Source organism: Bos grunniens, chromosome 5, assembly GCF_055505025.1.
Source record: "Bos grunniens cultivar Pamir isolate PY7600 chromosome 5, Bosgru_T2T1.0, whole genome shotgun sequence".
Lineage (NCBI taxonomy): Eukaryota > Metazoa > Chordata > Mammalia > Artiodactyla > Bovidae > Bos > Bos grunniens.
Window position 1 is genome coordinate 33,189,999 of NC_141169.1, and position 13,293 is coordinate 33,203,291.

The following is a 13,293-nucleotide window of genomic DNA, read 5'->3' on the forward strand; positions in this document are numbered from 1 at the left end:
CAACAGACAAAGGTGGGGACCGGGGATGAGACAATATGACTGGGGTTGGTGATGAAGGAAACTTGGCATCTAGAATGGCATTCCTTGATCAGCGGGGATCTCTAGTAACCAGGCTGCACCAGAGAAGGAGACCTGGCCACAACTTCTGCATTGTTTTGATCTGTTAGAAGAAACTGCACAGGCTCTGAATCAGGCACATTTGCAATTGAATCACTTACTGGTTCTATGCCTGCGTGCGTGCCCAGTCGCTAAGTTGTGTCTGACTCTTTGTCACCCCATGGCCTATTCAGTCCATGGAATTATCTAGGTCAGAATACTGGAGTGGGTAGCCTTTCCTTTCTCCAGGGGATCTTCCCAACCCAGGGATCGAACCCAGGTCTTCCGCATTGTAGGCAGATTCTTTACCACTGAGCCATGTGGGAAGCTCTGACCTTGGACAAAACACTTTGTCTTACTGAGCTTTAGTTCGTTAACTAAAACAGTGGGGATAATACTGAGGTATAAGTGAAAGGGCCTTGAACAGCATGTGATACAAAGGAGCCTCTCGATAAATCCTAATTACCCTCCCTCTCCTTCCTTCCACTTGTTATATCTGGCTCCATGAAACACTTTATTTGAAGATGGGGATCTATCTCCCTTATTTATATTTCTAGTCCAAACCCTAGGCATTGGCATCTGATTCCAGGTTGAGAAACTGGAATCCAAGGCCCAACCCACCCAAGGAAGTGGCTGTCCCTCTGAGATCTACCCAAGCCAGGGATGAACACTTTCTGATTGGCCTTGTGGAGAGTGTGGGGGAAGTGTGGGTTAGGGGAGGGATTGTGGCTTCAGCTACCACATCTAGAAAGCTGGGTCAAGAGTGGTCTCAGAGGCCTGAGGTTTAGACCAGATGACTCCGGATGGAGCTTTAAACCCTGGCACAAGGTGGGCACCCAATAACATTTGTTGAATAGATGAATACCCTCCTCAATTTCCAGTTGTGTAACTTTGGTCAGGTTTCTCAGCCTTTATGAGCCGTCATCCGTACGTAATCACAAGCATAACAAGGATTACTGTTATGAATAAAATGATCTAATATTTGCCAGGGGGATGGCATAGGGCTGCTACACGGTAAACAGTAAAAGGTAGCTAAGCGAGGGAAGGAAAGAAGGGAAAGAGAATGTCAGGTAGCCCCAGAGCCCCAAAGAAAGCAGAAGGCAGTGCCCTCAGCCTTTGTATGGCCAGAGCCTCAAGGAAGATACCAAGGAGCCAAGGCAGGTTCTATGAGACTCATCTCTTCTGCAGAGCGCTTAACTGAGCGGTCTATGCAAAAACAAAACAAAACAAAGCTCTCCACATGGTAACCAGGGTAGAGAAGAAAAAGGTAGCCTGCACTTTTCTGCCTCAGGTCTCTTTTCTGGAGACTCCCTAACACACCTCAGCAAGGGAGGTGTGACTTAGAAACTGGATTAAGATTGGACCATGAGATGCAGGTGGGGTGGTGGTAAGTAAAGGGGCAAGATAAGAAGGGGCACAGTCCAGCTTCTGGATGTAGGACTCACCTGCTCTCTTTCTCTCTGCCTTGACTTCAGGTAGGGAATTCTGGTGTGTGTAGAAAGCCATGTGTGGAGTACCGAGGGGACAGGTAGGGGTTGAGAGGAGATAAACTTTGTGCACAAATCTCTTAGAACTCAGTGATTAGATCAAAAAGAACAAGAAAACTCACAAACAAATACATGAATGATGCACATGGTAGAAATGAGCAAACAAATGCCTGATTTCAGTCCAGAAATAGCTACAGGAGTCCTGGGGGGGTATCAGGAGGGAGCATTGTGAGGCTAAAGGAGACAGACACCAGGGGAGAGGCTGAGCGTCTGAAGCAACCAAGCGATTTTTCTGGAGGCTGTGGATATGGAGGCCGTGGGCACAGAGAGGGATTTGGTTTGGAAGCAAGGACTGGGAAAAACACACCTGAGGCGGAAGAACATGTGTCTTTAAGAGTCATGAGAAAAAAGGTATAATTGATGTTGTTCCACTGGGGGATGGTCCTTGAAGTCCATGAATCTGTTTCAATTCCAAAAATGACCCAGAGGGAGTCTGAATTCTGTGGAAGGCGCTCAGCAAGACACTACAAGGAATGCACCCCTGACTAAGGCAGTAGCTGGGCTCAGGGGACGTCCACTCTGGAACATTCTTGCGAAGCAGGAGAGAGCTGAGACAAGTATACAAGTGGGTGAAGGTCAAAGTACAGAGGAAGACTGACAAGATGCTGGAGTGGAGTCCTTCAAGGAGAAGAAAGAATCCCTCTGGCTATGGGAATCAGGGAAAGCCTCCTGGAGAAGTGGGATAGACCTTGAGGATTAGACAGATCTTAGCAGGGGCGGAGGGGGAGGACATTCATTTTTGGAGGGAATGGCATGAGCCAAAGTAGGGGAATGGGACAGCACAAGGACATGAGGGGGACAGCCAGTTGCCCGGTTTGGCTTAAATAATAATAGTAATAACAGCAACTAACATCTAAGTACTGAGCACTAAGTACCTCCAGGCCCTGAGCAGAACAGCGGAAGGGGAGGGAAGAGAGAGAGGTGTGTGTGGCGCCATGCTGTAGGAGGCCTTCATGCTGGGAAAGGGGTCTGTGAGGATAAGTGAACAAGTGCAAAGCGGTTAGATCTGTCTGCTTTGTGAGCGCTGGGACCACAAAACGGCCTGAGGTAGGAAGCAGGAGCAACAGGTGGTGGGACCTGAGCCAGGTTTGCAGGAACAGGGTAGCTATGGTCAGATGTTGGACCTCAGCATGGCCAAGTTCTCCTAGGCCACTGGGACTCTTGCTTCTAATCTGACATGTCTCTGGCTCAGAGTCAATTTCTTCTTTTTCTGTAGCATCGTGGGACTCCAGGCTTCCCAGGATTGAGGGAAGCAGGATGGAGTCAAAGGGAAGCTGCCCTCTGCCTTCCAGGGGTGAGCCCCCCACCATCAGGGAGAGACCAGCGCTTCCTGTAGACTTCTCCACTTCGACGGAGCCGGTGTGTCTCTGACCCAGCAGACTGCCAGAGGCACAGGGCTGACAGACCAGGCCGGGAAGCACAATGGGGAGGTCCTCAGCCCCTGACCCCTGACCCTGACCTTCTAGTCTTGCAAACAGGGAGCCCGGCAGGGAGGGCTGCTGTGCAAAGCCAGCCCGGAGCTGAGTTTATTAGCTGAGGGAGGGCTGGAGGCGGCTACATTCCGACTCACAGACTGGAACATTTCTATGATCCGCTGTAATGCACTGGGAGACACTGGGCACATTGCTGAAGTTTGACTCATAGGGACCGGGAGGGGTAAAGTAGAGGGGGGGAGGGTGGTGGGGGGAGAGGAATGGGAGGAAGAGAGGAAGAGGAGAGGAGGGAAGGAAATCCCTTGAGAAATTTCTTTAAAAAAAGAAAACTTTCAAAATCGGCACCACCCCACCCCCTTTTTCTTTTAATAGGAACAGGCTGGACCCTTCTATTCCCCTCAGCAGGCATGGGGGGGGGGGCATGGCAGAGGGGGAGGGCTGGGCAGTGATTCAAATCAGATCCTGGAACTTTCCTCAGGCACGTTGTGCTTGGGGCGGGGTCGGGGGTGTCCGTCTGGGATTCCTCGCCGGGACCGGTGACTCCACGCGCGTCCCGCGGCCTCCCGCCCCTCCCCGTGTAACTGCTGGCTGGTGGGCCGTGCGTGCTTGTGCCTTTGAGCGCGGGGGTCCCTCCCTGCGGCGTGTCTGTGTAGACGACTCTGCCCCGGGCCAACATGGATGTTTGCTTGCGGCCCCGGTCGCCCGCGAGGGTGCGTGCGCTCAGGTATCTGGGTTTCCGGGAATTGTGCGCGGGTCGCTGCGCCGCGCGGCGGCCGGGACTTGGGCTGCAGCGCGGCGGCAGCGCGCGGGTCGGGGCCGCGTCCCCCGCGTTCCGGGTTCGGCGCTGCCTCCCCGCGATCTGGCCGCGCGGGGTGTCCGCCCGCCCGTCCGCCAGCCCGGGCGCCGCGCCGTGTCTGCCGGGTGGTGCGTCCCCGGGCCGCGAGCGCCTGCCCCCTCCCTCCCCTCCCCCTTGGCCCGCTCTCAGACTCAGATAAAGCATTTCCTTCCATTGTCATCCTACCCTGCCGGCCGGGCTGCCAGGGCCCTCCCCCTCCCGGCCCCCTCCCTTCCTCTCGCCGTCTCACAGTCGCTCCGCAGCCTCCGGCGACCGGGGGGGATGTGAGGCCGGCGCCCCAGCCCCCCGCCCCGCCATGAGCCCCCCGCTCTGAGGGCCCCGGCCCCTGGATGCACAGCCCCGGCGCTGGTGAGTACTGGGCTGCCGCCCCCCGTCCGCCCCGCCCTGCGCGCGGCACCCAGCGCCGCCCGCCCGGGCTTGGGCTTGGGCTCCGGCTCCCGCGCGGGGCTCCGGGCGGCCCCGCGGGCCCAGCCCGGCGTGCGCCCCCGCGATCGTGCCCGCGTCGCCCGGCTCCGCGGGGCTCTGGCAGGCTCCCGGCCCGGGCTGGTTCCGGGGCCGGAGGGTTAAGGGCCTCCTGCGGGGCGCCCACATCCGCCCGCCCCGGGGCAGCGACAGGCCCGAGGGAGGGAGTTGGAGGCCCCGGGCCGCCGGTGCGCGGGCCCGGCGTCCCATCACCCGCATTCACCGGGAGGACTGAACGGGGGACCCTGGAGGGAGGGACGGCCGCCGCGGCCCCGGGAGGGGGCGGTGCTCCCGGGCGGAAGGTTTGGAAGCGCTGGGCAAAGGGCAGGACCCGTTGAGTTGGGGCCACACTCTGAGCCCCGAATATCAGCGCCCCCAGCCCGCGGACCCCGGTTGGACTTTTCCGACCCCTCCGCTGGGGAAAGTGATCCCTATGAGGGAGGGTCTCTGACAGCAACGCCCCCCGCCCGCCGCCCCCCCAACCCTGCTCACCCATCTGGGTGAAGAGACACCTGTGCTCAAGTGAGCTGTGGAGGTGCTGGCGGGGCGCGGGAAGATGGGGACCGCAGGCTGTGTCCTGAGCGGTGGGGGACAGGATGTGTGCCCCCCAAACCTGGGGTCTGTTGGTCCTGGGGAGTGAGAGCAGGCGGCAAATCCGGCAGCTGGGCTGAGCTCTGATTCTGGGCCTGTGAACTAAGAGAGACCCGTGGGACTTGCAGGCCAACCAGCACCCCCACCCCCATTTCCTTCTCTCCTGCTGCCCAAGCTACCCTTTCAGATCTGACCTGGCCAGCCACTGGGGCTCCTCCCACCCAGTCCAGGCCATTCCTTGTCCCTGCTGGCCGTCTTGCATACCCCAGAGGCCTCCCCCTGCGTCTGGACGGGGCCTGTCCTGCTGCTGCCCATCCCTCCCCACACCCTCACTCAGCATCTGCTTGAGGCCCAGCTCTGCCTGCCAGTTTCAGTGGCCCTGCTGGGGACTCAGCATCTGGATTTATCATCCTATTCCCTGGACATGTATTTGGGTCGATGAGGACTTTCTTCAAGACCCCTGCCCAAGCCACTGTGACTCAGTTTCCGTGCTCCCTAACAGTGGCCCATTTCTCCCCTGTAGGACCCCATAGGTCAGGTCCTCCGAGTGGCTTGGGCAGCCACACACTCCTTTCCTCATACCAACTCTTTTGGAAGCTCCTTCTCCAGCCTCTGCAAGACCATTTGCAGAGCTCATTGCTCAGCATCTCAACCTCCCTGCTTTCTTCTCTCTGTCCCCTCTACCCACTGAACTAAGAAGTAATGTTCCTCTTCCGTGGAGTCACTGCTGGGGAAACAAAGGCACAAAGCAGTCTCGCTGTGCTGCTCCCAGTGAACCTGAACTGGAACGAGGTCCGGGATGCGCTGGGACTCTTCCTCGGCCTTTAGTCCCATGATGTTCCTGGGCCCCGCCAAGGCCAGGCTCAGAGCTGCTTCTTGGTATTACGCCTGGAATGGCTCCGGGGCAGTGTTCTCCTGAGGTCTCTGTGTTCCTTAGCCTGAGCCCAGGGGTGGGTGTCTCTGGCCACCAAGTCTTAAGCTGTTATCCTGTGGCTGGGAAGGTTGCATTCAGGTCTTGCACTGACCATTCCAAGAATCTAAACTGGTCACTCTACTTTGACACTGAAGCTCAGTTTCCCCATCAATAAAATGACCACAGAGGAGGAGAGGCTGACAATAGGAGATGGACTGGTGGTGTCCAGGATGGGGGCTGTTATGGCCCCCATTTCCTTCAGTAATGGTGGACCCCAGCTTTCATTCTTTTCTGGGAATGAGAGTTGGAACTTTCTTTTCCACCATCCTCTCCTCAATCTGGATAGAAAGCCCTTGGAAATTAGAATCTCATGTGTGATGGGTGTGAGGAACGGGTACCCTCCTGGGGCTGCAGGCGTCTGTGCCCAAGGCAGAACCCCCACCACCTCTTTGCCTTCCTTCTCCTGGCCTTTCATTTTAAGAGCTGGTAATTTTGAAGTTGTCAGGAGTCCGAGAGAAGATAAGCTAAGGTAAGGCCCGGGGTCACCCAGCCAGGGAATGGCAGGCCAGGTGGGGCCAGGACCAGACCTGCTAACTCTGCCAGTGCCCATGCTCCTGGCCTTCTCCTCCCCGGCCTGGCTCAGGTCCCGCGCATGCCCTCGTCATGCCTTGGCCTGACCTGTCCTTAGGCAGACCTGAGACCGGGGCCTGTGGTGGGGTGAGGGGTACTGCTGGAAGCAGGGCCAGGGTGAGGCCTGGGAGCTGGCATCTGTCTTTCCAAGGCTCTGGGACTGTCGTTTCTGTGTTGGATTTGTTCACTAGATGGGGCACTTCCTCTGGGGCAGGAAGCTTTGATTTCCTGTGGTGGGGGCGCTGGTAGGATTAGGAGTGGGGGACTCAGCTCTGGGCCATCCCTGATGTTGTTTGGAACCAAAAGGAGCAGAGCTTTCTGCATAAGGCAGGGGAGGCAGGAAGGAGAGCTTCGGTGAGGAGGCCCCGGGTAAGGCCAGAGAAGGAGGCCAAGAGGGCAATGAGATGGGGAGGCGGGGCGGCGGTGGGCAACACAGCAGGAAGCCTGGTCAGCAGGTGACCCTGCCGGGTATTGTGTTTCCCTGTGATATTTCCCCCTGTTTCTGTGGCAACCTTCCCAGGGGGACCCAGGCCTTGGAACTGCAGGAAAGTGCCCCCAGACAGCCCTTTCCTTAGTGGTCTGAGTATTAGGAGGAGTCCTTAAATCTGGCCACCTCCCTTACCATTTTGGCTCCTAGGGACCAGAGCTTGGGAATCTAGGCAAGTAAGTGAGCATTGGGGGTGGGGGCTGGGTGGCTGGGCTGGGTGGAGCCCCTTTTGCACCTCCTGGTGGGGGAAGCAGAAGAGACGTTTTTGCTGGACTTTTGGGGTAGGGGACTCTGTGCCTCTCATCCCATCTCTCCACATCCCATCTCTCCACTGTCCTCCAGCTCTCCCCCTGTGAAAGGGAACTGGACATCATGCTGCCTGGGGCAAAGGGTGAGGGGGGAGTGGCAGAGGCAGGAGAGATGTTGTCATCAGCAGAGCATAGCTCCTTTGGTCCTGCACCACTTCCCAGAGGCCGAATAAATTCAGGATAGTGTCTGTTTCGTGTGGATCAACACGTGATGGGTGTGTATGCACACTGAGTGAGTGGTGGGGGTCTGCACGTGTGCCCCTAGGCTTGTATGTAGAGGTGGTGATTCCATGGCAATTTGCAGTCCATGCGGTGGCTCTTTGTTGGGTGTCTGGGGAACATGCACACATGTAGTATGGATGTGCGTGGTCTCTAGAGTTGTGCACCTTTGCATTCTTGGCTCTGCATGGGGTGGATGGATGTGTTTGGAGGGGATGTATGCCTGTGCAGGAATGGCTTTTTTTTTTTTTGAAGTCCAGGTATTTGCTGGAAAGCATGCTCATCTCTCTTCAAATGCTGGTTCCCAGGCCACTTGCTTTAGAGTTCAGGACACTTGGAACTGCAGGAAAGTGCCCCCAGACAACCCTTTCCTTAGTGGTCTGAGTATTAGGAGGAGTCCTTAAATCTGACACCTCCCTTCCCATTTTGGCTTCCAAGACATTTCCAATTCCAGGTACATTTCAATACCTGGGGATGTATTCAAAATAAAGATCCTCAGGCCCCCTTCCAGACTCAGAATCTGCAGGGGTGGGGCCTGGGAGTCTGGATTTTGACACGTGCTTCAGGTGATCTGGTGGCAAGCCGTGTTTGAGGACTGCTGATCTGGGCCAACCTTTTCAGTTTTTCCTTTGAGGAAACTGAGACCCGCAGAAGGTATGTGGTTTGTCCAAGGACACAAGGATAGTAAGACAAGAACCAGGGCACAATCCAAGCCTTTCAACACCAGTCCAGGACTCAGCCATGCGTCCTCTGGGTGTGCAACTGTGTACATGTCCACACTCAGCGTGACACCGTGGATCCAGACGGAACTGGAGTGGATGCTCACTGGCCTTGACCTTTTCCCTGGGGTCCCGGGCTTCCTGCCCTTGCTTTTCCTTTTACATCCTGCTTCCTTCTCCCTGGGGAAATCCTGGACCTGTGGCTCATCAGTCCTAAAAGTGACGTTGGCAACCAGAAGGCCCCCTTTGCTGTGCTAAGCATTCAGCTATTTATTTACTCACTGGGTGCTTACTGAGCCTTGCTGTATGCCAGGTCCCGGGCACAGATACACAGTGATCTCATAGGCAGGACGTCTGACCTCAGGGAACTTCCACTCTAGTGGCAGAGACGGTAAGACAAGTAAGCAAGTCAAGAAATGAGTAGATACATTTAGTTACCCATTGTGATGAACCCTAAGAAGGAAATGAACCGGGCGCAGCAAGAGAGAATAACAAGGGGGACTTCCTTAGACAGGGAGGCCAGGGGAGGTCTGCCCGAGAAGTGAAATGGATGCCTGCGCTCACCTCCCCAGGCTGGAAGTGAGCCCTCGGAGCTTCTGAGCCATGCTTGGCAACCACCTGGATCCAGGTGAGGGACCTAGGCTGAGGATTAGAGCCCGAGGGCCAGCCTTTGGTCTGGTGCGGAAGACATCAGGGTCCCGGCTCCTCAGGCAATCCACAGAGGCTGATGAAAGGGGAGAAGAGGAGGGGGAGCTGGACAGGGCTGACCTCAGGCTGCTTCAGCGCTCGGGGGCGCAGCCTCTTTCCCTCCCAGGGGCTGAGTCCAGGGCCCCGTGGATGAGTTGGGTGCCGGGGAGGTGGCGGCAAAGTGCCACCCCTTTCCTGACCCTCCTGCTTCACCTTCCTCCCTCCTCATTCCCTTCCTCCCCCTCTCGCCACCCTGTAACTCCTGTGCCAAGTCCCTCCCTTCTTGGTCTAGCCTGGCTGCCTCTGTGGCCACTGGGATCTATTTACCTGGTTCAGGAGTCACCGAGGAGACAGGGGGATCCTACGTAGAGAGGACTTGGGCCCTGGAAGAGAGGACACACCAGAAAAAAGGACGGGCCGGGGCCTGTGTGAGGACGGAGCAAAGTGAGGGCTGAGGCTGGCCGAGTAGGGCCTGGGGCAGGAGAGAGAGAGGAGGAGACCTTGGGCTGGGCGCCGCAGAGCCTCTCCTGGGCCCTTGGAATCTGCTCCTCAAACCGGGAGAGATTCTGTGCATGGGGCGGGGTTGGGAGGCATTGGTGGGGGCCGCAGAAGACAGCTAGAAGGCCGGGCCCCTCTGGTCCCCCTGCAGGCCTGCCCCTTCGGCCCCTTCTCAGAAGGTTACCTTTCACATCAGCCAGCAGCCTTCAGACCCTCTCGCCTCCAGCCTCTTCTGGTAGGTTTTCCTGGGGGCCCCCAGAACTGTGGGCTGCAGGATGGTCCAGCCCTCTCCCCAGAGAGCTGTGTATCAGAGGAGCCCTCATGCAAAAGAAGAGGCCTCCAACCACCCTCCTGGAGTCCTTCCACCCTGGGCCTCCTTTAGGCTTCTGGTGCACTCACTCCCTGGACTCCTGTGTCTCCCCGGCCTTCCGCCCAGGAGGGGGAGAGGACGGCTCATGAGGAGGGCCCTGGGCTAAACTCACCATCCCCACCCTGTCACCAGCCACTTCCTTTTTTCCCCATGTTGCCTGCAGGGATTGGAAATCCTGGTGGGCAGAGACCTTGGGCCTTCAAGGAGAGCCTGGCACCCTGGAGAGAGTGAGGGGGACTCCTTCAGGAGTCCAGCTCAGCTCCCTCACCCCCAGGAGGCCAGCTCTGGCTCCTGCAGTCTCCCCCCACCTGCCCCCCCAGCCCTTGAAGTCCCATTTCTCCCTCCCCCGCTGCCAGGATGACAGGGAGAAGCAGGGGAGGCTGGGAGTCACAGGTTCGGAAAGAGTCGGGGTGGGGGAATTCGGCGACTGGGGCGACAGGGCTGTAACTGTGTTGTTTTGCTTGCCCCACAAACCTGCACGGGCATCCGCTACGCCCAGGGGCGTTCAGGTTGTGGAACTGCTCTCAGAATGACAGGCTGGTGGCACCCGGTTGGGGCGGGGGGGCGGGGTGGGGTGAAGGGGGGAGCCCCAGGCAAGGGGGAGCTGGAGGGTTAAAAATAGCAACAGCCGGGTTTCGGTTAGCAAATGTGGAGGCGGGGAGCTGGAGGCGGGGCAGGCGGCAGGCCGTGTTTGCCCACAGCTCAGGGCTGTGTTTCCCCTGGGTCCCAGGAGTGAGTCACGGTGGAGCTGAGGAGGCGCGCTGGCACAGCCCCCCACCCCCGCCCCACCGGGCGAGGGGCTGGGCCCTGACTTCTGCTCCAGGGCACTGGAAGGACGGCCTCTCCCTTCCAGGCCTTCAGAGTCCTCTAGTGTGGTAGTGGGGAAGAAACTATTCTCAGACCAGAGACCTGGGTTTGAATCCCAGTCGAATAGGCTGAGGAACCTTGTGCAAGGCTGCCAAGGACTCTGACACCTGATTTCCTAATCTTTCAAGTGGGGATTTACTCGTATGTGCCTGTCAACCCTCAGCAGATTCAAATGCACCCTGGGAATGTGAGTGATCACCTTCTCTCTCCTGGGCCCATCGCAGAGCTTGCAGAAGGGCCCTCCAGTGAGGTCACAGGGAGGAAGGTGGTAGCGTCCCTATTCTCCTCCTGCAAAAAACCGAGTGTAGCTCTTCTCTGTGCCTCGGTTTCCTCATCTCTGTGATATGAAAGTAATAATTGCTTCAAGCTCCTTGAGTTGCTCTCAAGATTCAAGTAAGTAAGACTAGCACTGTGCCCAGTATGAGGTCAGTGCACAGAGAACATCATCACCATCATTGATGTTATTGTTCATATTTTTGAAGGTCAGGGATAGGGAATGTTAAAGACATGAAGAACAGAAACTGGGCTCAGCCCCAGTTCACAGAAAAATCAGGCCAAATTCACAGATTCCTCCACCCATAAGGGCCTGGAACAGCAGGAGTCTGTAGCCAGAAGTCACAGGGTGGACCCCTTCTCTCTTTCACTCCCTCACCCCCGCCTCTCCCAGTGAGGCAGGATGCAAGGGACCCTAGGACCTCGCTGCCAGCTGGCACAGGGAAGGTCTGGGATGGGACTGGCCCCGATGGCCCTGCTGTGCAGTAAGTACCTTGCCAGCATCTGCCGGGGTGACCTTTATTTTAGCCCCTCCCTGGCAACTTTTAAAAGGAGCATGAGGCAGGGGAAGGATGAGAAGGTCAGTGATGTCAGCAGTCTCTATTCCCAGCACAGCGGCCCTGGAAGAGGCAGGAGGCATTTCTTTCAGGAAATGATCATTATTCAGGCTGCAGGCATCCATTAAGTCAGTCCTGACTTGGTGCCCAGGCCCGTGCTCGGCCTTCTGTGTGCTTCAGGGAGAGGCCGAGGATCCTGGGCTGTAGATAATGCAGAACCCCAGAGGATATGGGGTCCAAGAATAGGAGGAATCAGTGAGAGCCCTGTGTCCTAGTTCTCACGGGACCCAGAGCTTACATGCCCATTGGCAGTGCCATCTTGATCGTGCAGGGCGGTATATATACATATCAATTCTGTTTCATTGTTACAGAGGCAGTTCATGCACCTCGTAGACGTCAGACAACACAGAGGAGCAAAGGTGAAGGAGTAAGAAACAGCCAGTCCCAGCAATGGGAGATCGCTGCCAGGGTCCCTCTGAGCACCTTTCCATCTCCTGACTTGCCTTCCTGTGTTGTGCATTTTACCAAAACAAGACCACACAGTGTATGCCATTTTTTCAGTCAGTGATCTCTACCTTCCACTACAGTAAATGTTCATCTCATCAAATCCCCAGTTGGCTAGAAATTTTCCAAGACAGCTGGTTGGCCCAAATCAGTACCCAGTACCATGCATCTGGCATTTGAATTCCCTGAGAGCTGTGCATGCACCCTAGCTGGATCTGTGGTCTAGAGACACCCCAGCCGAGCAAGCCTGAAGGGCAGCCCTGGCCGCAAAAGGGAATTGTGTCACCTGGAGAATCTACCCGCCACCTTCCAAAAATAACAGGCGAAATGAGTGGGATTCCGGGGCTTAGCTGGGATGGGGATCTGGTATTTAACTGTCATGAATATTAATGTGGCATCCTGTGAGTGCCAGCATTCATAGCTTGTTACTATTCATGGACTCATATCCATGATGCCCCAGGCCATGGAGCAGGCCAGGGTCTCCACCGTGATCTCTGTCTCTCTCCAGACATCCAGGTCTAGGGGTGCTGATGGCTGTTTGCTTGTGTTCCTAGCCCCTCAGGAGCCTGCCCTGAGGATCGTGGCAGTTTAGTTGCTAAGTCATGTCCGACTCTTGTGACCCCATAGACTAGCCTGCCAGGCTCCTCTGTCCATAGGATTTTCCAAGCAAAAATACTGGAATGGGTTGCCATTCTCTTCTCCAGAGGATTTTCCCAACCCAAGGATCAAACCTAGGTCTCCTGGACTGTAAGCAGATTCTTTACCACTGAGCTACCAGGGAAGCCCTGAGGATGGGGGCTCTCTTTTGCACGCGGGGCCCCTTCCACTCCTGCCCATGGCCTGCCGGAGTGTGTAAGGCCTGGGCAAGAGAGGGAGAGAGAAGAGAGCATCTTCTCCCTGGGGATTCACTCCCGAGTAGCCGCTCCGTGGGTGTCTTGCTTGGGTTATGTAACCTGCATTTTAGACAGGGCCTGACGGTTTCCAGAGTGCCTTCACACAGCGTTTGTCCTCTGAGGCAGCCTTGGGGGTTTGCTTGTTTAGTTATATGCGCGCGGCTGGGGGCAGCTTACAGGAAATGATAAAATGGTAACAAGTACATTTAAAAAGCAGGGAAAATGAAGAGGATGAAAAAGGAAGTAAAGATGGAATTGGGGAGTGCCTCTTGGAGGCCTCTTGGAGGCATAGGCAGAGATGGTCCTGTCTTTATTTTTGTTGTCTTCTGGATGGAGTGCCGGCATTGTGGGAACACGTGAGTCACACCCAGGCCTTCCGATGC

General features: G+C 56.5%; 1 protein-coding gene and 2 long non-coding RNA genes across 13 annotated transcripts in view; 2 read left to right on the top strand and 1 right to left on the bottom strand.

Moving 5' to 3' along the window:
* Positions 1-3,482: 3,482 nt before the first annotated feature.
* HDAC7 (histone deacetylase 7) overlaps positions 3,483-13,293 on the top strand; it is a 36,768-nt gene continuing 26,957 nt past the window's right edge. For 2 of the 7 annotated variants that reach the window (XM_086399756.1, XM_086399757.1), the window contains exon 1: positions 3,483-3,786. In XM_086399756.1, the coding sequence (XP_086255882.1) occupies positions 3,498-3,786 (289 nt within the window). In that variant the 5' untranslated portion in view covers positions 3,483-3,497. Of the gene's footprint in view, positions 3,801-4,054; positions 4,281-13,293 lie in introns of those variants that run through there. The other 5 variants (XM_086399761.1, XM_086399763.1, XM_086399762.1 and 2 more) reach the window with 4 other exon arrangements.
* Positions 4,887-10,048, bottom strand: LOC147371737 (uncharacterized). Of its 5 annotated transcripts, XR_015163724.1 has the most exons (5): positions 9,631-9,803; positions 9,276-9,331; positions 8,826-8,985; positions 8,544-8,637; positions 4,887-5,087 (listed from the first exon to the last, which is right to left on the bottom strand). It is a non-coding gene; the product is annotated as an uncharacterized LOC147371737 (long non-coding RNA). The 5 variants fall into 5 exon arrangements; XR_015163722.1 differs by lacking the exon at positions 9,631-9,803 and having other exon boundaries at positions 9,276-9,412; XR_015163725.1 differs by lacking the exon at positions 4,887-5,087 and having other exon boundaries at positions 7,998-8,637; positions 9,631-9,876.
* On the top strand, positions 9,337-12,014 carry LOC147371738 (uncharacterized). Its single transcript, XR_015163727.1, has 3 exons — positions 9,337-9,392; positions 9,598-9,681; positions 11,885-12,014. It is a non-coding gene; the product is annotated as an uncharacterized LOC147371738 (long non-coding RNA).